The sequence below is a fragment of the Choloepus didactylus genome, chromosome 3 (genome assembly GCF_015220235.1).
Source record: "Choloepus didactylus isolate mChoDid1 chromosome 3, mChoDid1.pri, whole genome shotgun sequence".
NCBI lineage: Eukaryota > Metazoa > Chordata > Mammalia > Pilosa > Megalonychidae > Choloepus > Choloepus didactylus.
Window position 1 is genome coordinate 134,314,638 of NC_051309.1, and position 26,729 is coordinate 134,341,366.

A 26,729-nucleotide genomic window follows, 5' to 3' on the forward strand; every position below is an offset into this window, starting at 1 on the left:
CACACAGGTAGTGAGTGGTAAAGTCCAGGCAGTCTGATTCTAGCCATCTTTTAAAAATTTTTTAAAGTTTATTTGATATTTTCTCACGAATCCTTAAGTACTAATTGCTGCTGTTTCATATGCTTTCAGACCTCACTGGAACAGTCTATGTAAAACCAAATGCAATCTTAGACTTACACTTCTCCAGGGCTTATGAATTTGAACTAAAATCTAATTTGCTGTCAAATGGTCTTTATATCTAGAATCTGATTGGCAAGGGATTATTACCTTGCTAGTGATTTATTATTATTCTTTCTAATATATTGTTTCATGAGGAAAAATTTACTGAAGAAGGGATGAGCCTGAGTTTTGAAAATGTAGCCTTTTTATTTCTTCTGTATTAATCTTTGTTCTACCTTCCTATAAAAGAAGACAAAACATCTTTATGCTTCAAGTGTAAAATTCCATGATATTTTCCCCCTAATCTTAGAAAAGGAACTTTCCACTCTCTTCTAAAAGAAATATTCTCAAACTTTCTAGTGCCTGGTTACTTGTTGGTTGCAATTCAACATTCACATATATGATCTCTCCCTGCTTTGAGTTGGTGGGTCTAGTTCCTCGATACTTGATTTTTACATACTACAAAAGGTAAAGCATTCCTTTAACTTATGAAAATGTATATTTTTAAAACTATATTAAGAGTAGTTCCATTATATTTTGGAATGGGTGACTGAGATAACAAATTTTTCAAATTCATTTGCCAATTATAAATGTAACATCCCTGTGGGAATGGAGGAGAAGGAATGGATGGAAAATAGAAGACAATGTGGATGACATAAGAGTGGCCCTATATTTCACTCTGCAACCCCTTCCCCTGGTATCAGGAATTGCTAGCCCAAAGAATAGGCATTTTGGATATCAACAAAAGGTAAGTATTACTTTTCTAATGCATTTTTCAGAGATGCTAACAAATAATAGGAATGCAATATATTTTTCTGTTAAAGCAATTTCAAGTATAATAGTGCAATTTCTTTTACAACTTGTCCTGAAGATAAACTCAGTTTATTTTAGGGTTTCTAGGGTGGGTGAAAAGGAATCATTCATTTTCTGATCCATTTTTCTCTCTATTTTTCCAACCCCACAGGTATCTTCTGTTTTCCTAAGCAGAGGATTAGCTTCAGAACCATCTCTGGGCATGGTTGCTGAATACCCAACCAGGAGTTTGTGTAAACAAAATCCCCAAAGACTATTAATTTCTTTCAGCCATATCCCAAGAACCTAGAACAATGGTACAGAACCTGTTAGCCTGTCGCTTTGGGTTCTCTAGTATTATTTGACCTTTGTATTTTTCCTTTACTCCAACTTGGTCATATACCAGGAATTTGGTTATTATTTTCACTGTTCTAGTCTCTTATGCTACTACTTTCACCTGTCAGAATTTAGGACACTGTATTTAGATAAATCTCATTAGTTACAAATTATCACTGCTTACACCAATGAGATACATGCTATAGGAGAGTATTATCAGCCTCACACAGATATGTTCATTCAGCAAAAATATATTGAATGCTAGGCACTGGCCATATGGAAATTAATGGAAAATATAGCAAGTACATTCTTTCTCCTGGTACTTTCTCACTGTATTTTTCTTAATAGTTGTGTATCCCCACTTTACATATTATTCATTCATATATTATTTGTGTTTTACCCATTTGAATATAAGCTCTAGACATAGAAACTTTATTCACTGGTTTGCCTACTGCTTAGAATAGGGCTTACAACACATACGTATAAGAACATAGTAATGTTAGTGAATGAAATTAATAGGTCCCTACCCTCAACTCAACTTTTTTATCACCCAGTTTACAAGGGCAAGCCACATTTAATCCATGAAGCAGGGACTAGGAATTGGAATATGTGGTTAGGGAAGGAGAAAGGACATGTTTTAAGTGTCATTTTAAGTGTCTGTGTTTGAGTGTGTGCATATGCTCAAGGTGAGGGTAAACTTTACTCTGCAGTGAACATGTGACACTGATGCTTGGGGAGAATGAGATACTTAAAGAAAGGAGAAAAGTTGGCTTAGATGTTTGGAAATAATGCTAATGAGTTATTTAGGGTTAATAGCTATCATGTATGTTTCATTTCTATTTACCTCTAAAATAATTACAGAAATATGAGTCAGGTCTTACTTTTTTTTATTACAACATTGAACAATATATGAATACTCACTTTTTGTATTTTGTTGCTCTCTTACAACTTAAAAAGAAATCAAAGAAAAGCCTATTTAGGAGTACCATTCCTACTTAATCCACAATGAAAACTGAAGGTCTTATATAACTTGAGCTTCTCTCTATGTTCTACCATTTCCAACTGCCTAGAAATGTAGGGGGAACAAAAATAGATTTCAGAACATGACTAGATTCTGAAAAGCAGGACTTTCTCATGCTTAAAGAACCAATCATTGGCAAGTTTGAAAACTAGCAAATGAAGAGTCAGGAAGCCCATCTGCAGGTTTAGTGGTTCTCTGACTAGTGTGCACCAGAATCACCTGGAGGGCCTGCTAACACTGCTGGGCTGCATCCCCAGAGTTCCAATTCTGTAAGTCTGGGGTGGGGCCTGAGAAAGTGCATTTCTATTAACTTCCCAGGTGATGATGTTACTGTCTCTCAATTCCAAACCTACTCCTCTGTACTATGTCTAGTGATGCTAGAGTTTGGACTCTGTCAACGTTTCTGCTTTGCCAGCTGACTCCCTTTTAGGCTCTACTAAGACTGCAAGGAAGAAGGGATTAGCTCCTTTCTGTCGGCCTCCTGTGGGTTTTCTGTGTGCTTGTAGTTCCTATGAATATTGTACCAACAATGCTGCTTCACTCTGGCAGCAGAAGTTCCTTCCCACAGTATCAGCCAAATCCAGTTTGCAATTTTCTAACACTTACAGCAGAAGCATCATTGCGCACCCCTCTTGTCCAAAGACACCAGCCAGCTGATGACTCATTTTCAGAGTTCTGGTCCAAAGCTCTTCTGAGTTCAGAGACAACAGCACCAGCCCAGCAGCACTTCCTCACAGAGGTACTTACATAAGGTCACTATTCCATGACTCCCTTGTTTAGTTTCCAAGTCTGTGAAGTGGGGATCATAATAGGTTGCTACATTGATTAGATTAGCTAATTAGTATTCAGCACAGAAGACAGTGCTAAATGCTAATTGCTATGATTAGGATCTTTAATAAATTGGTTTTCTCAGTAAAGTTCTGTCATATAACACTAAGAAAATACATCTTGTAGGCTCTTAGATTATAACATTTTACTCGGTAGGTTCTTTGTATGTTTAAGCTATTTTACTGGTCACTTGAAAGTGGATGAGGTTGGCAATTCATATGTATATGTGTTTATACATATTTACACAGAAAGACGTTCCATACACTTTTTTTTCCCCCTCTATGCCCTGTAGTACTTTACTTCTGCCAACATAAAGGAGAAAAAGAAGTGGTGTTTCCATGTAGGAAATTTTAAGAAATCTGTTCATTTATTTCCACCCATGAGTTGCAGACAGAACTGGGAGGAATTGAAGAGGTCGTGTCTAATTCAACTCTTCACTGACTGATAAGTTAATACTGAAGCTACCTATAACAGATGGTTGCTTGGCCTCTATGGTTTCTCTAAATCCTTTAAACAAATAATTATATGGAGGTCAAAACTGGACACACTATTCACTAAAGATACAGGATTCCTTCTCTGCTTGCAAATGCCATATGCTATATAACAAAATATAATGCAGCATGCTGATTCATATATGTATCTTGTGCTCTGTTAATCATAGACTTAATGATACCTTCTTCACACAGTTATTTTCATCCTATAGTTAACATCTTTCTCCAGGAAGTCCCTGTCTGTTTCTACTTTGTGGAGACCATGTTGAATTCATTTTTTTGATGGAATAATAATGGCAATCAATTGGGTGTCTTCTATGAGTAAATGAGCACTTCTACAGTCAGAGGTCACCAGGTCTGGTGGCCATTATGAATATTCTGGATTTTAAATACACTGTCCTTATTTAAATATTCATGCTTTGCAGAGCCTCCCTGGCAAGGGGATGCTGTTCTCCTCTAGGAAGAAGAAGGGTGATTCCTTTGGCTCAGAGGATTCAAGAGAATTTGAGATTCAAAATTCTCAGGCTCATTCACTCAGGGTCTCAGGTTCCACCCTTTTCCTCTCAGGGGCCTAGCTTTTTCTTTGCAGTTCCCCCACTTACAGTTGGATATAAGCATAATTTTCAGCATAGCCTATTTTGTGTTTCCAGAAAAGGAGATCTCAATTGCTGCCATGGAGGCCTTATGGTTTTCACATTGTGCCTGGAGTTGACAGACTGACCTGAGCTTGTCATTTCTGTTTTGTTAAGGTTTCCAAAGTAGTTAGCCTAAGCCATCCATAGCCATATACTTATTATTGCCCCATATTGTTAAAATGCCATTGCTACCAAACATCCATTTCACCCAATATTTCCCTTTCATTTGCACCTTATCTCATTCCATATATAAGAATCTTAGTAGTTACACTGTATGCTAGGGGATATCACTATCCAGCTGTCCTGATGTCAGCTTGCTAACTGGACCTAGTGAGCAGGAAATGTCAAGTACTCTAGATGTATTAGTAAGACACATGTGCCAGAGAATAGATGATTCTATGAAGGTTTTAGGGGTTTAATGGTCTGTAGATCTCTAAGGTAATAGGCAAATTGTTGCACCTTGCACTTCCCTATCACTCACAGCACTTGGAGGGCTTCTTGGCATTCTGGAGGCAACATATACCACATTTGGGGATATTTATCTGATTCATTTCTTATAGTTGAAAGCCTGGATCCTTTTCCCCTACTGTGAATTAAGAAAGTGACATTCTGATTTATAATCAGCATGCCAGCAAATGTGTATCACTTAGTATCATTACTGACAACAGAACTGAAGGAAATTAACCCCAGCACAGTGGTACCTATACTATGTATTAAAAACAGCAACAACAAAACTACTGTTCTAAAAACAAAACCCCACTCAAGTGAAGACTTTTCATCCAATACAGCACACTTGTAGGCATTGCCATACAACTGCTTATTCATTCAGATCCAAGTTTGAATTCATTTTCTGTTTTATTTGCTCTGTTTTAGTGAAAAGATTACCCTCTAGACTTGAAATCTGATTCAGCCAATTACTCACTGTGTAATGTTGAGTAAGTTATTGCAACTCTCTAAATATCAGTTTGTTCTTCTGAAAAATGGGGACAATAATACAGATGATTATTAAATGAGTACATGTTCATGGAAGTATTTTATGTCATCACAATCATTATCATTATCTGATTTTGTTTCTACTAACAGAGCAAAACATCCTGGAATTAAAATAAATTTTTAGTTTGAAATCTTCATCAACAAGATCAGGAATGTGTGCTATAACAGAGGAGCAAACTTTTTGGCAAATGATCACATATTAGCAAATGTTTGATTATGATATTTTAATCCTCTTCAGATATGGCTATAGGTTCCAAGAGACACCCATTAAACTATTTTCAAAGCTTAAAGTTAATTACTCAATTCCCCCAGCCTGAAGGTATGGTTTTCAGTGGGCTCTAAAGGCCAGTCTGAAAGAAAAACTCAACTGAAAAAAAATTGAAAATTCTCCACGTACATCTTCATTCGTAAACATTACTGGTTGAACTCCATTCCAAAGAGTGACTATAGACAAGGCCATTATGGATAGGTATCTTGAGTTTTCTTTTTAGACGGTAATCCCATAATGGAATGATATTTACTTTTTTGCCATTAAGTTTTGGTCTTCCTTTGTTCCTGACTATCTTGGAAAATAACTAACAATCATTTCTGAAAACACTAGCAATTATTTCTTTTAAACTAAGAGTAATAAAACCCGAGTGGCATTGAATGATTAATAGAGAATCATAAAAGTTTTAGTGGTTTACAATAGGGTTCAGCTAAATTTGGTATACATAGTCTTATTATCCTCTTTAAAAAATACAGCCCAACTAAATACTTTACTTATCAATTACTATACAAACAGATTGCTCTGGAAGTTGGATTTCTACAAACTGAATCTGTTAAATCATTTATCTGGCAGGTTTTATAAGGAAAAAAAAAAAAAACCACAGTAAAAAACAAAGTTTGTCAAGCTTTGGAGTAAGACAGTTTAGCCGTAGATGCCAGAGTAGCTCCTTAGTTTCTTTTTTTAGACTGCAATACAATTTTTAACATTATAAGACCCAGATTTGTTTTCTATTATTTCCATGTTTTAATAAATGAGTAATGATATAAATAGATTCTTATTTGGTAGATCCCTGCAAGACTGCTTCGAGTGAAGCAATCGTGTTAGTCTGGCTGCCTTTCAGTACCTGTTAAAGTCCTGAAAGGAATTTTATTTGAATGACATTTTGAAACAGAGTGCTATTTTAAAATCTCAATAGTTTACCCTTTTCTTTCCAAAATACTGAAGTGGCTTAGATCATGTTATATCTGGTCTCTTATCTTACAGGTGCATAAATATGTACGTCAAATTTTAGTATGTCAGTATTTCATTTTTGATCACCGAGTCTAACTTCTTACTTTTATAAACAGAAAAGTTAGGTCCCCAGAGGCTCAGAGTTTTGCCTGAAGTCAAAGAGCTAGTTAGTGGCATTTCCATGCCTTAAGGACCCAGGTGTCTTGAATCCTGATTCATTTTGTCTCGGGAAATTCTTATGGCATTGAGCCCAGAAAAGATTAACATGACTTTCAGTAACATTCCTTCTTCTTTAAATGTAAGGAAAAGAGAGTGAGTTAAAGAGATACAATTATAAGATAGTAAAGCCTTTTACAATATCCCTTTAGATGTAACTTTTACATACCAAGGTCTAGATTTTGTTTTTTCAAACTTAAATTAACCAATTGATTTTACTTGTATATATGGTGATTGTCAATAATGTTTGGACATATCTTCTGTCTGTTATATACTGCAGAGTCTTTTGCATATTCAGTCTAAGCCAATTTAACTGAATAAAATCTTAAATAAGTTTTATCAAATCTTGGATAGTCAATATTAAGTATATGTAAGCTCCTTTGACCTATGGGTAGCAAGACCTCAATGACAAAATAATAAAATAATGACTAGAGAAATTTTTCCCTTGTAAATTAGAATAGGAAGAACCAGGGACTATCTGGTGTTACTCACAATTTCCTGGTATTTAGGGGAACAGTTCTTGGTTTCTTGCCTTTATTATGTCTTTGAAATGCTTACTGATACCTGGAATTGAGTGTGGAGAGAATTAGTGCTTATTATTCTCACATGAAATGAGTTATTTTGGGGGCTTTTAGATAATTTTTTTTTCTCTGTTGTTGTTAAGAGCACAGACTCTGAAGTCAGAATGTCTGGGTTAATGTCTTGATTCCACCACATTATCTTTGTAATTTGAGGTAAGCTGCTTAGCCTTTGTGTGCCTCAGTTTCTTCATCTTTAAAATAGGGATAAACAATCTCATGGGTTATTGTGAGGATTAAATTAGCTACTTTGTGCAAAGTACTGATGTCTTCAAGTAACTTATTATTACTGCTATTGTTTATATCCTGTCTCTAAAAAAATTATTTGTGATGATATAATAAATATATCAGTTAAATAGGGAGAAGAGCTCAAAAGTTATTGGAGAGGTGCGGGAAGGGAAGACTGATTTTACCAGAAATGTAATCTCAGAATAGCTATGCCACAATTGATCTACAATTCCTTGGCTGATTAAGTTGGCAGATGTTGACAATACTTTGGCTTTCAACTGTCATATATATATACGTGCGCGCGCGCACACACACACACACACACACATATATATACATATACATATATACACACACACACACACAAATAAAAATTAGAAAATTAAAGACTCAGAGACATACTACTCTCTGTATATAACTGTATTCTTTGTAAAACATTTGTGGACCGAAACAGGACTATATTTAGTTAATTAATTAATTAATTTCCTTCCAATTAATTAATTTCTCTTCCAGGGAAAAGAGACTAAGGAGAAGTCTCCTTTCCTAATGTGATATCGAGAGTTCTCACTTCCAAATAATTTATTTCAAAGAATGGTGAATTGACTCAGATCCAGACACATGAGGAATACATATTATGATTTAATTACTACCTTTATGTTGAACTCCACCAATCTCTTTGGCCTATGGAAGTGCATTATTACCCTTCTTATATTTCAGCTACCTCTTTGTCAGCTATGTTTGTCAGATGATACCTAAAATTAACTTCAGTGTACTGTCACACTGTGTACACAGTGTACACAGTGTGATAGTCAGCTGTGTTTATCAGATGATACCTAAAATTAACTTCAGCGTACTATTCATCTGTGTTTAGAAATGGTACTCAGTTTGCTCTTTCATGTAATGTTCCTTTGTTATGTACCCATTTTTCCTGGGGTAGCACCAGTACAGCCATATTGCAGGACTACAAGGGCATGAGTCCACAGAATACAACAGCTAGAAGTATAGCTATGGAGAGTCCCCCAGTACTTTACTGTGAAAGCACAATGGCTAGGTAGTGCAGCCTTAGATTAACACCAATATTTCCTTTTGATCCACTCCTGTGAATGAAGGCCCAGTGCTAAGAGCTTTTTGCCACTGTGGGCCATGATGGTAGAAGTTGTAAAAAGAAATTCATTAATTAATGTGCTTCATCTCATACCTCCTTTTAATACCTTAGGGAACTGAGGGGAATTGACCCATGGCAACTTTTATGGTACTCATTAATTTCTCAGGAGGAGTGAGAAGAAATGTCTGGGTACTCCCATTTTAAAATCTCAACTTAAATTCATATGCCCTGTAATAAATTCATCATTTTTCTATTTTCCCTCCTACCATCATCAATCACTGTCTCGGTTGGTGATATTATTATTCCAGTCCCTAACCCCAGCTCAAAATATTGAATGATTTTAAACTCATTATTTTCTTAACTGCCAAGCAGACTTACTGTCACCACTTCAAAGAGGCATCTATTTCTTCCTTCCTTTTGCATACCACTACCCTAGTGCAAGCCTTCCTTAATTATCACAACAATCACCTGCTAGCCTTTCTGGCTATATCTGTCTATACTTTCTCCCCCGTACCTCTCCTTTTGTTTAATACGCATTAAAATAATCATCATTAATATGTACTTCTCCTTATTGCACACACAAAAAAATCACTATAATCACATCAGAAGTAGATCAAAGCCAATGATTAGCTAGAAAAAATTTTATTAAAATATAAACAACATATGTAAACATCTTTTTCAGTGATAAGGCTTTGTAATACAGTGTATCAGTTGTATACCTTAAATTTCTACAGTGAAAGCACCTTAATTGTGAACTAACAATAATCAGCTTAAATTATCTTTCAGTGAGCTATTAAGTCTATTTGGAAATAGCCAGATTCTGTTAAGCATACTAATACAGGTTATCTTGGGCATGTACTTCCTTTACTTTTAGCTGGAGTTACATGCTTCCAAATGACTGAACACAAAGTAGCCAACTATAATTTTAAGGAAACCATAATTTTAAGGATAAAATTTTGAGGAAATCAAATCTCAACTGCATCATTCAACTACCCAGATGTGAAGCCAAAGCCTAGAATCAAGAATATGCATCACACCAATGAAAGGTGTTTGTAATAAGGTGGTATATGGGGATTCTGTATTTTATGCATGATTTTTCTGTTAACCCACAACTTCTCTAATAAAAAAAATAAAATTATATAAAAAAACTTTAACAAAACTTAAGTACGTGAGATTTGGCTGCAAGAAGCTGAAACACAAGATTGCCTTAGGGCAATACAGTCCTTTGACGCTGTGTTTATCATCTGGTGGGGCATATCCGCTAGGTGACTAAGATATTCCAACATGGTCAAATAATATAAAAATTGTACGAAGGCACAATTTTAAATGAAATATTAAGCAATGTTTCTAATTTACTTTTTCACTGTATGGAAAAAATTAAATACTTATTGTCTGCCAATTGAATAAACATTCTGGTGACACATGGTAAACAAAATAGATTTAACAAAAGAAACCCCTGAAAATTAAAAAAAAGATCCTGGATAGCCAATTTTGCAGGCATAATAACTAATCTATCATTTATGTATGATTTATAAAAGTGATTCATGATTTTATAAACCAGTTTCTAAAAATAATCTATAATTTCTCAAAAAAAGAGAAAGAAAATAAAGGAAAAGAAAGGGAAGAAAGGTGGTGCATATCATTTGGTTGTGTATGGAAAAAAGAAGATATGAATGAGAGAACAAAGCATTCAAACTCCCCAGCATAGTTTTACATTGTGGTGTTTTATATTTTTGTGTATCTCAAGTTACTAGACATGAATCCAGTGGGGGAAAACCCTAATATAGACAGCCAATGCATCCTTTCTATGAGATGACAAAAAGATTTAAAGAAGACAAAAAGGTTTAGAGATTTGCTCAAGGTAGAAGTGGCATAGGGACTGGAACTGCTCAGGTCTGCCTGACTCTCAAGCTTATTCTGTTTGTGCCATCTCCCATTCCACATACAATCAGATTTGCCCAGACATCATCTTCATCATCCAAGTCAAAACAGTTCACCATTTTCCAATCATGCTGACTATTCTCCACTCATTCTAATCAAATTAATCTCAGAGCAAATATATTGCTTCTTGTTGCCTTTTACCTACTTGCCTATTGGTCTCCTCTTCTGTAATATTCTGTCCCGTAAATCCTTCCTTTCCTACAAGGCATGGCTCAAAATACTCTTCCTTCTGGAAGACTTTCCTGAGATCCTATTGACATCTTCAATAATATCTCTCCTTCCTGAAGAAAAGTACACTACTTACTCAGAAAAGGTACTTGTTACCCTACAGCTGAATGCTATTATATGCAGTTGTTGTTGACATTGTTAGGCTTCAACGTGTGCTAGTTTTCTTCCCTCTATTCTGCTTTAAGTACCTTAACTGCATTATACTCATATTCAAACATATAACTTACTGAGGGCTAGGCACAGAACTACTTTAGGTACTTAATAAATATCTGCTGATGATAAAGCTCAATTTGAGTCAGAGTTTCTGCCTTAACTAAAATCTTGAATGTTACTTATAACTCATATGTTTGTTTTCCAAAACAGAGAGTGAGCTGCAGGACATCAGGGATATTGTCTAATTAATCTTTGCAGAGTAGGCACTTAATGAATGTTGAATGCATTTAGAAGACAGCATTTCTGAGAAATGTGTGATACTGCTTTCAGCTATCATTATACATAAATTAATTCAGAGTTTAAAAACATATATGATGGGGTAAATGTTTGACCCTGCCCACTAATATTTTTTAATGTCTCAGAAACTATCAAAATAATTATTGTCCTTCATTCTTACTTGTATTCCTGAGCATAAAACATTTGATCTCTAATCATGTACTGCTCTTAATAATCTTTGTTGCCCCTAGTTGCCCAGACTCCTTATTTTAGTATATAAGGCTCTTTAAAATCTGTTCTCATTCTAGCATTCATATCTATTATCTTATTAGATCCCTCACTCCTGGCCATATGAACTTTTTACCATTATTTACACACTGTGTGCACCCTTTTCAAAACTCTGTGCCTTTATACATGCAATCCCAAATTTCTTAGTCTGTTTTCAACATTTATTTTTACCCTAGTAAACTCCTACTTGTTCTTCAAGACCTAGTCTCTGTCACCTCCCCTGAAAAGTCTTTAGGGGTTCCATAAGGCAAAGTTAATTGTTACCATCTATTTGTATATCTGTTTTCCCAAATAGATAGTGAACTGCAGGACATCAGGCATACTGTGTTATTAATCTTTGTATTCTCAACCCTGGCTCAACGAATGTTGAATGAATGCGAGATGTGCCGGTTTGCATATTTATGTACCCCAGAAAAAGCCATATTCTTTAATGCATTCTTGTGGGGGCAGATGTATTAGTGTGAATTGGGATGGAATCTCTTGGTTCAGTGTCCATGAGATGTGACCCACCCAACTGTAGGTGATAACTCTGGATTATTTCCATGGAGGCGTGGCCCCCGCCCATTCAGCGTGGGTCTTGTTTAGTTTTCTGGAGCACTATATAAGCTCAGACAGAAGGAGCTCATAACTAGCTGCAGCTGAGACAGACATTTTGAAGACAGCTGTTGGAAGCTGATGCAGACATTTTGGAGAACGCCCTTTTGAAACACCACCTGGGAGCAAGCAGACGCCAGCCACGTGCCTTCCCAGCTAACAGAGGTTTTCTGGATGCCAATGGCCTTTCTCCAGTGAAGGTACCCTTTTGTTGATGGACACTTTATAGACTTAAGACTATAACTGTGTAACCAAATAAACCCCTTTTATAAAAGCCAATCCATTTCTGGTGTTTTGATTTCTGGCAGCATTAGCAAACCGGAACAGGAGAATATATTGATAGACTGTTAGAAACAGAGTTTATCTTCCCAATTAAACACAGGCATTAATAATTTTTCTGCAACTATAAAGTAATGGGTGGTGAGCAACATTAAATATTTACCTTGACCTTTTCAAGGCCCACATAAGTATTTTTTGGTTTAAAGGGTATCCAAGTGACCCTTATTTCTTTCTATGATTCCTTAGGTGTATCAAAATTTCTATATTTTATTTTTCTCTAGAGAGAAGTGAATATTTATAAAGTAATTTACAAAGCAGGAGCAACTTACTTTATTTCGATCTTGTACAACCAATATTTTTCTAGTATTTTCATCAAATACTGCTCCTGTTGGGGGAAAAATAGAATTTAAAAAGATTAATTTCACCCACCTTAGAATCATCTCAAACTTATCTGTGGTCATTAAAATCCTACCTGTCTTTGAAGGCCTAGTTCAAATATTACCTCATCCACGTATACTTGTAAAACTCTACAGCAAGGAAATGATGGCTCCATTCTCCAGGCTCTTATAACCAATTATGGTTCTATCATATGCTACTTTGTAGTATAATCATCTGCATAAGTGTCATCTCTAGATAGTCTATACCTGATGGTACACAGTGAAAACAAATTAATCTTTCTATCCTTTAATAGCATTCTTCAGCATCCAGAAAATTTTAAGTGCTTAAAAATATTTATTGAGGAGAGGACTATGAGAAGATGGTAGAGTAGGATACTCCAGGAATCAGTCTACCAAAACAACTATTTGGTTGTTCAGACAGGAACTATCTGAATCAACCACTTTGACGCTCCAGAGTCTAGCGGTACGATGTGCAGCATCCAGGGAGGAGCAGGAGGAAGAGGTTGGTAAATTGTGGAGAAACAAAACAAAACAAAACAGGTAAGTTTCACCCTCCCTGCAATGGCTACCATCACCCTTACCCAATTCTCCTGGTAGGAAGGAGAAAGGGCTGGAGCTCCGGCTCCTGGTGCAGCTTGTTGGTGCCAGGGTGGGACATAAAGAACTAGCCCTCCAAACACTGGGGATATATGGTCTGATCCCAGATCTCTATCTTTGATCAGCTGCTTCAGATCGCTGGGGGCCTGCTCTGACAGTAGCCATTGTTCCAACCCCTCTTGGGCAAAGGCAGCGGAGGAATATTAAAGGCATTAACCTTCCTCAAAAACTATGGAAAACAAAGGGCTGCATTAACTGGGCAAGTGCTGACTAAAGAAAATGCAGCTTCAAAAGCCAAAGAAGCTCCTGGTGCCCTTGCTGGCCCTGTCCCCATCCCCTCCACAACACAGGGTAGATCTAGCTTGCGCTCCTATTGTGGGTCCCTGGCCCTTTTCTAGAGGGAGCGGAGTGGCCCTTGTGTGCATATTGGGATGCATGTATGTCAGTGCCAATCTACTAGATGGAAGTCTCTGAGAGACTGAGCCAGGGAACTTGTCTCGGGCTCATCCTCCCAGAGTTTGTCCTAAGGGCAGAGAAGCTACTTGCATAAGGCTGGGACAGTGTTAGAATCCCAGAAGGAGAAGAGAGAGAAAGGGATAGAAGTAATAGTAAAACAAATAAAGACAGAAATATGCACATTCAAGAAGTCCAATGAACCCCAAACGGGATAAACAAAGAGAACCACACCCAGACACATAGCAACCAAATTGTCCAATGCCAAGGACAAGAAGAGAGTTCTGAAAGCTGCAAGATAAACGTTAGGTATGAGGGAATCCCAATAAGATTAAGTGCCAATTTTTCATCAGAAACCACGGAGGCAAGAAGACAGTGGTGTGAACTATCTAAAATGCTGAAAGAAAATGACAATTGTTAACCAAGAAGTTTGTATCTGGCAAGACTTTCTTTCAAAAATGACAGAGCAACAGAAAGCTAAGTGTATAAGTGTCTTACGATCCAGCAACCCCACTACTCAGTATATACCCAGAAGATCTGAAAGCAGGGATATGAACAGACACTTGCACACCAATGTTCAGAGTGGCATTATTCACAATTGCCAAAGGATGGAAGCAACTCAAATGTCCATCAACAGATGAATGGATAAACAAAATGTGGTATATATATACGATGGAATATTATTCAGCTATAAGAAAGAATGAGAGAACCTAAGATGGTGGCTAGGTGAGACAGGGCAAAAAAAACACCTCCGTGAGAAATATACTAGATAAAAGCCAGTAAGTGAGCCAGAACACCAGTTCCAGTGATGCACCAGCCGGACAAGGTCTGCTAAATCCACAGGGACCGCGCATTTGGTGAAACCGGTAGCCTGCATTCCGAAACGAGTGAGTAAGCCAGCTGAAAGTCCAGCAGCCGTGCTGCGGTGATGGGAATCTGCGGGTTGGCATTTGGAGATGGACTAGTTCTTTTTTTTTTTTTTTTTTTTAATCTTCATTTTATTGAGATATCTTCACATACCACGCAGTCATACAAAAGAAATCGTACATTCTATTGTTCACAGTACCATTACATAGTTGTACATTCATCACCTAAATCAATCCCTGACACCTTCATTAGCACACACACAAAAATAACAAGAATAATAATTAGAGTGAAAAAGAGCAATTGAAGTAAAAAAGAACACTGGGTACCTTTGTCTGTTTGTTTCCTTCCCCTGTTTTTCTACTCATCCATCCATAAACTAGACAAAGTGGAGTGTGCTCCTTATGGCTTTCCCAATCCCATTGTCACCCCTCATAAGCTACATTTTTATACAACTGTCTTTGAGATTCATGGGTTCTGGGTTGTAGTTTTTTTTTTTTTTTTTTTTTTAATCATCATTTTATTGAGATATATTCACATACCACGCAGTCATACAAAACAAATTGTACTTTCGATTGTTTACAGTACCATTACATAGTTGTACATTCATCACCTAAATCAATCCCTGACACCTTCATTAGCACACACACAAAAATAACAAGAATAATAATTAGAGTGAAAAAGAGCAATTGAAGTAAAAAAGAACACTGGGTACCTTTGTCTGTTTGTTTCCTTCCCCTACTTTTCTACACATCCATCCATAAACTAGACAAAGTGGAGTGTGGTCCTTATGGCTTTCCCAATCCCATTGTCACCCCTCATAAGCTACATTTTTATACAACTGTCTTCGAGATTCATGGGTTCTGGGTTGTAGTTTGATAGTTTCAGGTATCCACCACCAGCTACCCCAATTCTTTAGAACCTGAAAAGGGTTGTCTAAAGTATGCGTAAGAGTGCCCACCAGAGTGACCTCTCAGCTCGTTTTGGAATCTCTCTGCCACTGAAGCTTATTTCATTTCCTTTCACATCCCCCTTTTGGTCAAGAAGCTGTTCTCCGTCCCACGATGCCAGGTCTGTATTCCTCCCCAGGAGACATATTCCACGTTGCCAGGGAGATTCACTCCCCTGGGTGTCTGATCCCACGTAGTGGGGAGGGCAGTGATTTCACCTTTCAAGTTGGCTTAGCCAGAGAGAGAGGGCCACATCTGAGCAACAAAGAGGCATTTGGGAGGAGGCTCTTAGGCACAACCATAGGGACGCCTAGCCTCTCCTTTGTAGCAACCGTCTTCCCAAGGGTAAAACCTATGTTAGAGGGCTCAATCCATCAAACCACCAGTCCCCTATGTCTGTGGTCATGTTAGCAACCATGGAGGTGGGGTAGGCCAATACCCCTGCATTCTCCACAGGCTCCTCAAGGGGGGCACTACACCTTTTTTTTTCCTTGTTTTTCTTTTTTTTTTTTTTTAACTTTCCCTTCTTTTTTAAATCAACTGTATGAAAAAAAAGTTAAAAAGAAAACAAACATACAATAAAAGAACATTTCAAAGAGACCATAACAAGGGAGTAAGAAAAAGACAACTAACCTAAGATAACTGCTTAACTTCCAACATGTTCCTACTTTACCCAAGAAAGTTACATAATATAGCAACATTTCTGTGAACTTGCTCCTACTATATCCATCAGAAATTAACAGACCATAGTCATTCCTGGGCATCCCCAGAACGTTAAATAGCTTATCTGTTCTTCTTGGATTATTGTTCCCCCTTCCTTAATTGCTCTCTATTGCTAGTTCCCCTACATTCTACATTATAAACCATTTGTTTTACATTTTTCAAAGTTCACATTAGTGGTAGCATATAATATTTGGCTTTTTGTGCCTGGCTTATTTCGCTTAGCATTATGTCTTCAAGGTTCATCCATGTTGTCATATTTGTCATATGTTTCACGAGATCGTTCCTTCTTACTGCCGCGTAGTATTCCATCGTGTGTATATACCACATTTTATTTATCCACTCATCTGTTGAAGGACATTTGGGTTGTTTCCATCTCTTGGCAATTGTGAATAATGCTGCTATGAACATTGGCGTGCAGATATCTGTTCATGTCACTGCTTTCCGATCTTCCGGGTATATACCAAGAAGTGCAATCGCTGGATCGAATGGTAACTCTATATCTAGTTTTCTAAGGAACTGCCAGACTGACTTCCAGAGTGGCTGAACCATTATACAGTCCCACCAACAATGAATAAGAGTTCCAATTTCTCCACATCCCCTCCAGCATTTGTAGTTTCCTGTTTGTTTAATGGCAGCCATTCTAACCGGTGTTAGATGGTATCTCATTGTGGTCTTAATTTGCATCTCTCTAATAGCTAGTGAAGCTGAACAATTTTTCATGTGTTTCTTGGCCATTTGTATTTCCTCTTCAGAGAACTGTCTTTTCATATCTTTTGCCCATTTTATAATTGGGCTGTCTGTATTACTGTCATTGAGTTGTAGGATTTCTTTATATATGCAAGATATCAGTCTTTTGCCAGATACATGGTTTCCAAAAATTTTTTCCCATTGAGTTGGCTGCCTCTTTACCTTTTTGAGAAATTCCTTTGAGGTGCAGAAACTTCTAAGCTTGAGGAGTTCCCATTTATCTATTTTCTCTTTTGTTGCTTGTGCTTTGGGTGTAAAGTCTAGGAAGTGGCCGCCGAATACAAGGTCTTGAAGATGTTTTCCTACATTATCTTCTAGGAGTTTTATGGTACTTTCTTTTATATTGAGATCTTTGGTCCATTTTGAGTTAATTTTTGTGTAGGGGGTGAGGTAGGGGTCCTCTTTCATTCTTTTGGATATGGATATCCAACTCTCCCAGCCCCATTTGTTGAAAAGACCATTATGACTCAGTTCAGTGACTTTGGGGGCCTTATCAAAGATCAGTCGGGAGGCGGGGCAAGATGGCGGACTGGTGAGCTGTATGTTTTAGTTACTCCTCCAGGAAAGTAGGTAGAAAGCCAGGAACTGCGTGGACTGGACACCACAGAGCAATCTGACTTTGGGCATACTTCATACAACACTCATGAAAACGTCGAACTGCTGAGATAAGCGAAATCTGTAAGTTTTTGTGGCCAGGGGACCCGCACCCCTCCCTGCCAGGCTCAGTCCCGTGGGAGGAGGGGCTGTCAGCTCCGGGAAGGAGAACGGAGAACTGCAGTGGCAGCCCTTATCAAAAACTCATTCTACTGATCCAAACTCCAACCATAGATAGACTGAGACCAGACACCAGAGAATCTGAGAGCAGCCAGCCCAGCAGAGAGGAGACAGGCATAGAAACAAAACAACACGAAAAACTCCAAAATAAAAGCGGAGGATTTTTGGAGTTCTGGTGAACATAGAAAGGGGAAGGGCAGAGCTCAGGCCCTGAGGCGCATATGCAAATCCTGAAGAAAAGCTGATCTGTCTGCCCTGTGGACCTTTCCTTAATGGCCCTGGTTGCTTTGTCTCTTAGCATTTCAATAACCCATTAGATCTCTCAGGAGGGCCCTTTTTTTTTAATCCTTTTTTCTTTTTCTAAAACAATTACTCTAAGAAGCCCAATACAGAAAGCTTCAAAGACTTGCAATTTGGGCAGGTCAAGTCAAGAGCAGGACTAACAGAGCTCTGAGACAAAACGCAATAATCCAGTGGCTGAGAAAATTCACTAAACACCACAACTTCCCAAGAAAAGGGGGGTGTCCGCTCACAGCCATCATCCTGGTGGACAGGAAACACTCCTGCCCATCGCCAGCCCCATAGCCCACAGCTGCCCCAGACAACCCAGTGTGACAGAAGTGCTTCAAATAACAGGCACACACCACAAAACTGGGCGTGGACATTAGCCTTTCCTGCAACCTCAGCTGATTGTCCCACAGTTGGGAAGGTGGAGCAGTGTAAATTAACAAAGCCCCATTCAGCCATCATTTCAGCAGACTGGGAGCCTCCCTACACAGCCCAGAAGCCCAGAACTGCCCTGGGGGGACGGCACTCACCTGTGACATAGCACAGTCATCCCTCAACAGAGGACCTGGGGTGCACAGCCTGGAAGAGGGGCCCACTTGCAAGTCTCTGGAGCCATACGCCAATACCAAGGACTTGTGGGTCAGTGGCAGAGACAAACTGTGGAAGGACTGAACTGAAGGACTAGACTATTGCAGCAGCTTTAAAACTCTAGGATCACCAGGGAGATTTGATTGTTAGGGCCACCCCCCCTCCCTGACTGCCCAGAAACACGCCCCATATACAGGGCAAGCAACACCAACTACACACGCAAGCTTGGTACACCAATTGGACCCCACAAGACTCACTCCCCCACTCAACAAAAAGGCTAAGCAGGGGAGAACTGACTAGTGGAGAACAGGTGGCTCGTGGGCGCCACCTGCTGGTGAGTTAGAGAAAGTGTACTCCACGAAGCTGTAGATCTGATAAATTAGAGATAAGGACTTCAATTGGTCTACAAATCCTAAAAGAACCCTATCAAGTTCAGCAAATGCCACGAGGCCGAAAACAACAGAAAATTATAAAGCGTATGAAAAAACCAGACGATATGGATAACCCAAGCCCAAGCATCCAAATCAAAAGATCAGAAGAGAAACAGCACCTAGAGCAGCTACTCAAAGAACTAAAGATGAACAATGAGACCATAGTACGGGAGACAAAGGAAATCAAGAAGACCCTAGAAGAGCATAAAGAAGACATTGCAAGACTAAATAAAAAAATGGATGACCTTATGGAAATTAAAGAAATTGTTGAACAAATTAAAAATATTCTGGACACTCATAGTACAAGACTAGAGGAAGCAGAACAACGAATCAGTGACCTGGAAGATGACAGAATGGAAAATGAAAGCATAAAAGAAAGAATGGGGAAAAAAATTGAAAAAAATCGAAATGGACCTCAGGGATATGATAGATAATATGAAACGTCCGAATATAAGACTCATTGGTGTCCCAGAAGGGGAAGAAAAGGGTAAAGGTCTAGGAAGAGTATTCAAAGAAATTGTTGGGGAAAACTTCCCAAATCTTCTAAACAACATAAATACACAAATCATAAATGCTCAGCAAACTCCAAATAGAATAAATCCAAATAAACCCACTCCGAGACATATACTGATCACACTGTCAAACACAGAAGAGAAGGAGCAAGTTCCGAAAGCAGCAACAGAAAAGCAATTCACCACATACAAAGGAAACAGCATAAGAATAAGTAGTGACTACTCAGCAGCCACCATGGAGGCGAGAAGGCAGTGGCACGATATATTTAAAATTCTGAGTGAGAAAAATTTCCAGCCAAGAATACTTTATCCAGCAAAGCTCTCCTTCAAATTTGAGGGAGAGCTTAAATTTTTCACAGACAAACAAATGCTGAGAGAATTTGCTAACAAGAGACCTGCCCTACTGGAGATATTAAACGGAGCCCTACAGACAGAGAAACAAAGAAAGGACAGAGACACTTGGAGAAAGGTTCAGTACTAAAGAGATTCGGTATGGGTACAATAAAGGATATTAATAGAGAGAGGGGAAAAATATGACAAACATAAACCAAAGGATAAGATGGCTGATTCAAGAAATGCCTTCACGGTTATAACGTTGAATGTAAATGGATTAAACTCCCCAATTAAAAGATATAGATTCGCAGAATGGATCAAAAAAAAATGGATCAAAAAAAAATGAACCATCAATATGTTGCATACAAGAGACTCATCTTAGACACAGGGAAACAAAGAAACTGAAAGTGAAAGGATGGAAAAAAATATTTCATGCAAGCTACAGCCAAAAGAAAGCAGGTGTAGCAATATTAATCTCAGATAAAATAGACTTCAAATGCAGGGATGTTTTGAGAGACAAAGAAGGCCAGTACATACTAATAAAAGGGGCAATTCAGCAAGAAGAAATAACAATCGTAAATGTCTATGCACCCAATCAAGGTGCCACAAAATACATGAGAGAAACACTGGCAAAACTAAAGGAAGCAATTGATGTTTCCACAATAATTGTGGGAGACTTCAACACATCACTCTCTCCTATAGATAGATTAACCAGACAGAAGACCAATAAGGAAACTGAAAACCTAAACAATCTGATAAATGAATTAGATTTAACAGACATATACAGGACATTACATCCCAAATCACCAGGATACACATACTTTTCTAGTGCTTACGGAACTTTCTCCAGAATAGATCATATGCTGGGACATAAAAGAAGCCTCAATAAATTTAAAAAGATTGAAATTATTCAAAGCACATTCTCTGAGCACAATGGAATACAATTAGAAGTCAATAACCATCAGAGACTTAGAAAATTCACAAATACCTGGAGGTTAAACAACACACTCCTAAACAATCAGTGGGTTAAAGAAGAAATAGCAAGAGAAATTGCTAAATATATAGAGACGAATGAAAATGAGAACACAACATACCAAAACCTATGGGATGCAGCAAAAGCAGTGCTGAGGGGGAAATTTATAGCACTAAACGCATATATTAAAAAGGAAGAAAGAGCCAAAATCAAAGAACTAATGGATCGACTGCAGAAGCTAGAAAATGAACAGCAAACCAATCCTAAACCAAGTAGAAGAAAAGAAATAACAAGGATTAAAGCAGAAATAAATGACATAGAGAACAAAAAAACAATAGAGAAGATAAATATCACCAAAACATGGTTCTTTGAGAAGATCAACAAGATTGACAAGCCCCTAGCTAGACTGACAAAATCAAAAAGAGAGAAGACCCATATAAACAAAATAATGAATGAAAAAGGTGACATAATTGCAGATCCTGAAGAAGTTAAAAAAATTATAAGAGGATATTATGAACAACTGTATGGCAACAAACTTGATAATGTAGAAGAAATGGACAATTTCCTGGAAACATATGAACAACCTAGACTGACCAGAGAAGAAATAGAAGACCTCAACCAACCCATCACAAGCAAAGAGATCCAATCAGTCATCAAAAATCTTCCCACAAATAAATGCCCAGGGCCAGATGGCTTCACAGGGGAATTCTACCAAACTTTCCAGAAAGAACTGACACCAATCTTACTCAAACTCTTTCAAAACACTGAAGAAAATGGAACACTACCTAACTCATTTTATGAAGCTAACATCAATCTAATACCAAAACCAGGCAAAGATGCTACAAAAAAGGAAAACTACCGGCCAATCTCCCTAATGAATATAGATGCAAAAATCCTCAACAAAATACTTGCAAATCGAATCCAAAGACACATTAAAAAAATCATACACCATGACCAAGTGGGGTTCATTCCAGGCATGCAAGGATGGTTCAACATAAGAAAATCAATCAATGTATTACAACACATTAACAAGTCAAAAGGGAAAAATCAATTGATCATCTCAATAGATGCTGAAAAAGCATTTGACAAAATCCAACATCCGTTTTTGATAAAAAACACTTCAAAAGGTAGGAATTCGATCCAGCAATTGCACTTCTCGGTATATACCCGGAAGGTCGGAAAGCAGTGACACGAACAGATATCTGCACGCCAATGTTCATAGCAGCATTATTCACAATTGCCAAGAGATGGAAACAACCCAAATGTCCTTCAACAGATGAGTGGATAAATAAAATGTGGTATATACACACGATGGAATACTATGCGGCAGTAAGAAGGAACACTCTTGTGAAACATATGACAACATGGATGAACCTTGAAGACATAATGCTGAGCGAAATAAGCCAGACACAAAAAGCCAAATATTATATGCTACCACTAATGTGAACTTTGAAAAATGTAAAACAAATGGTTTATAATGTAGAATGTAGGGGAACTAGCAATAGAGAGCAATTAAGGAAGGGGGAACAATAATCCAAGAAGAACAGATAAGCTATTTAACGTTCTGGGGAAGCCCAGGAATGACTATGGTCTGTTAATTTCTGATGGATATAGTAGGAACAAGTTCACAGAAATGTTGCTATATTATGTAACTTTCGTGGGGTAAAGTAGGAACATGTTGGAAGTTAAGCAGTTATCTTAGGTTAGTTGTCTTTTTCTTACTCCCTTGTTATGGTCTGTTTGAAATGTTCTTCTATTGCATGTTTGTTTTCTTTTTAACTTTTTTTTCATACAGTTGATTTAAAAAAGAAGGGAAAGTTAAAAAAAAAAAAAAGAAAAACAAGGAAAAAAAAAGATGTAGTGCCCCCTTGAGGAGCCTGTGGAGAATGCAGGGGTATTGGCCTACCCCACCTCCATGGTTGCTAACATGACCACAGACATAGGGAACTGGTGGTTTGATGGGTTGAGCCCTCTACCATAGGATTTACCCTTGGGAAGACGGTTGCTGCAAGGGGAGGCTAGGCGTTCCTATGGTTGTGCCTAAGAGCCTCCTCCCAACAGCCTCTTTGTTGCTCAGATGTGGCCCTATCTCTCTGGCTAAGCCAACTTGAAAGGTGAAATCACTGCCCTCCCCACTACGTGGGATCAGACACCCAGGGGAGTGAATCTCCCTGGCAACGTGGAATATGACTCCCGGGGAGGAATATAGACCAGGCATCGTGGGACGGAGAACAGCTTCTTGACCAAAAGGGGGATGTGAAAGGAAACGAAATAAGCTTCAGTGGCAGAGAGATTGCAAAAGGAGCTGAGAGGTCACTCTGGTGGGCACTCTTACGCACACTTCAGACAACCCTTTTTAGGTTCTAAAGAATTGGGGTAGCTGGTGGTGGATACCTGAAACTATCAAAGTACAACCCAGAAACCATGAATCTCGAAGACAGTTGTATAAAAATGTAGCTTATGAGGGGTGACAAGGGGATTGGGAAAGCCATAAGGACCACACTCCACTTTGTCTAGTTTATGGATGGATGAGTAGAAAAATAGGGGAAGGAAACAAACAGACAAAGGTACCCAGTGTTCTTTTTTACTTCAGTTGCTCTTTTTCACTCTAATTATTATTCTTGTTATTTTTGTGTGTGTGCTAATGAAGGTGTCAGGGATTGATTTAGGTGATGAATGTACAACTATGTAATGGTACTGTAAACAATTGAAAGTACGATTTGTTTTGTATAAGTGCGTGGTATGTGAATATATCTCAATAAAATGAAGATAAAAAAAAATAAAACAGTTTTACCAATAAAGGCAAAGAAATGAAAATGCAAAAAAAAAAAAAAATATCAGTCGGCCATAGATCTGAGGGTCTATCTCCGAATTCTCAATTCGATTCCATTGATCTATATGTGTATCTTTGTGCCAGTACCATGCTGTTTTGGCAACTGTGGCTTTATAATAAGCTTCAAAGTCAGGGAGTGTAAGTCCTCCCACTTCGTTTTTCTTTTTTAGAGTGTCTTTAGCAATTCGAGGCATCTTCCCTTTCCAAATAAATTTGATAACTATCTTTTCCAAGTCTGCAAAGTAGGTTGTTGGAATTTTGTTTGGGATTGCATTGAATCTGTAGATGAGTTTGGGTAGAATTGACATCTTAATGACATTTAGTCTTCCTATCCATGAACATGGAACATTTTTCCATCTTTTAAGGTCGCCTTCTATTTCTTTTAGTAGAGTTATGTAGTTTTGTTTGTATAGGTCTTTTACATCTTTGGTTAAGTTTATTCCTAGGTACTTGATTTTTTTAGTTGCTATTCAAAATGGTATCTTTTTCTTGAGTGTCCCTTCAGTTTGTTCATTTCTAGCATATAGAAACATTGCTGACTTCTGTGCATTAGTCTTGTATCCTGCTACTTTGCTAAATTTGTTTATTAGCTCTAGTAGCTGTATCGTCGATTTCTCAGGTTTTTCTAGATATAAGATCATATCATCTGCAAACAATGACAGTTTTATTTCTTCTTTTCCAATTTGGATGCCTTTTATTTCTTTGTCTTGCCAGATTGCCCTGGCTAGCACTTCCAGCACAATGTTGAATAACAGTGGTGACAGCGGGCATCCTTGTCTTGTTCCTGATCTTAGAGGGAAGGCTTTCAGTCTCTCACCGTTGAGTACTATGCTGGCTGTGGGTTTTTCATATATGCTCTTTATCATGTTGAGGAAGTTTCCTTCAATTCCCACCTTTTGAAGTGTTTTTATCAAAAATGGATGTTGGATTTTGTCAAATGCTTTTTCAGCATCTATTGAGATGATCAATTGATTTTTCCCTTTTGACTTGTTAATGTGTTGTAATACATTGATTGATTTTCTTATGTTGAACCATCCTTGCATGCCTGGAATGAACCCCACTTGGTCATGGTGTATGATTTTTTTAATGTGTCTTTGGATTCGATTTGCAAGTATTTTGTTGAGGATTTTTGCATCTATATTCATTAGGGAGATTGGCCGGTAGTTTTCCTTTTTTGTAGCATCTTTGCCTGGTTTTGGTATTAGATTGATGTTAGCTTCATAAAATGAGTTAGGTAGTGTTCCATTTTCTTCAATGTTTTGAAAGAGTTTGAGTAAGACTGGTGTCAGTTCTTTCTGGAAAGTTTGGTAGAATTCCCCTGTGAAGCCATCTGGCCCTGGGCATTTATTTGTGGGAAGCTTTTTGATGACTGATTGGCTCTCTTTGCTTGTGATGGGTTGGTTGAGGTCTTCTATTTCTTCTCTGGTCAGTCTAGGTTGTTCATATGTTTCCAGGAAATTGTCCATTTCCTCTACATTATCCAGTTTGTTGCCATACAGTTGTTCATAGTATCCTCTTATAATTTTTTTAATTTCTTCAGGATCTACAGTTATGTCACCTTTTTCATTCATTATTTTGTTTATATGGGTCTTCTCTCTTTTTGAGTTTGTCAGTCTAGCTAGGGGCTTGTCAATCTTGTTGATCTTCTCAAAGAACCAACTTTTGGTGATATTTATCCTCTCTATTGTTTTTTTGTTCTCTATGTCATTTATTTCTGCTTTAATCCTTGTTATTTCTTTTCTTCTACTTGGTTTAGGATTGGTTTGCTGTTCATTTTCTAGCTTCTTCAGTCGATCCATTAGTTCTTTGATTTTGGCTCTTTCTTCCTTTTTAATATATGCGTTTAGTGCTATAAATTTCCCCCTCAGCACTGCTTTTGCTGCATCCCATAGGTTTTGGTATGTTGTGTTCTCATTTTCATTCGTCTCTATATATTTAGCAATTTCTCTTGCTATTTCTTCTTTAACCCACTGATTGTTTAGGAGTGTGTTGTTTAACCTCCAGGTATTTGTGAATTTTCTAAGTCTCTGATGGTTATTGACTTCTAATTGTATTCCATTGTGCTCAGAGAATGTGCTTTGAATAATTTCAATCTTTTTAAATTTATTGAGGCTTCTTTTATGTCCCAGCATATGATCTATTCTGGAGAAAGTTCCGTAAGCACTAGAAAAGTATGTGTATCCTGGTGATTTGGGATGTAATGTCCTGTATATGTCTGTTAAATCTAATTCATTTATCAGATTGTTTAGGTTTTCAGTTTCCTTATTGGTCTTCTGTCTGGTTGATCTGTCTATAGGAGAGAGTGATGTGTTGAAGTCTCCCACAATTATTGTGGAAACATCAATTGCTTCCTTTAGTTTTGCCAGTGTTTCTCTCATGTATTTTGTGGCACCTTGATTGGTTGCATAGACATTTACGATTGTTATTTCTTCTTGCTGAATTGCCCCTTTTATTAGTATGTAGTGGCCTTCGTTGTCTCTCAAAACATCCCTGCATTTGAAGTCTATTTTATCTGAGATTAATATTGCTACACCTGCTTTCTTTTGGCTGTAGCTTGCATGAAATATTTTCTTCCATCCTTTCATTTTCAGTTTCTTTGTGTCCCTGTGTCTAAGATGAGTCTCTTGTATGAAACATACTGATGGCTCATTTTTTTTGATCCATTCTGTGAATCTATATCTTTTAATTGGGGAGTTTAATCCATTTACATTCAACGTTATAACCGTGAAGGCATTTCTTGAATCAGCCATCTTATCCTTTGGTTTATGTTTGTCATATTTTTCCCCTCTGTCTATTAATATCCTTTATTGTACCCATACCGAATCTCTTTAGTACTGAACCTTTCTCCAAGTCTCTCTGTCCTTTCTTTGTTTCTCTGTCTGTAGGGCTCCCTTTAGTGTCTCCA

At 37.7% G+C, this 26,729-nt stretch overlaps 1 protein-coding gene across 2 annotated transcripts in view; it reads right to left on the reverse strand.

The window, feature by feature from the left end:
* Positions 1–26,729, reverse strand: part of NUDT6 (nudix hydrolase 6) — a 54,633-nt gene that overhangs the window by 7,632 nt on the left and 20,272 nt on the right. Inside the window, exon 3 of one of the 2 annotated variants that reach the window (XM_037830600.1) lies at positions 12,690–12,745. In XM_037830600.1, the coding sequence (XP_037686528.1) occupies positions 12,690–12,745 (56 nt within the window). Of the gene's footprint in view, positions 1–2,914; positions 5,724–12,689; positions 12,746–26,729 lie in introns of those variants that run through there. The other variant, XM_037830601.1, reaches the window with a different exon arrangement.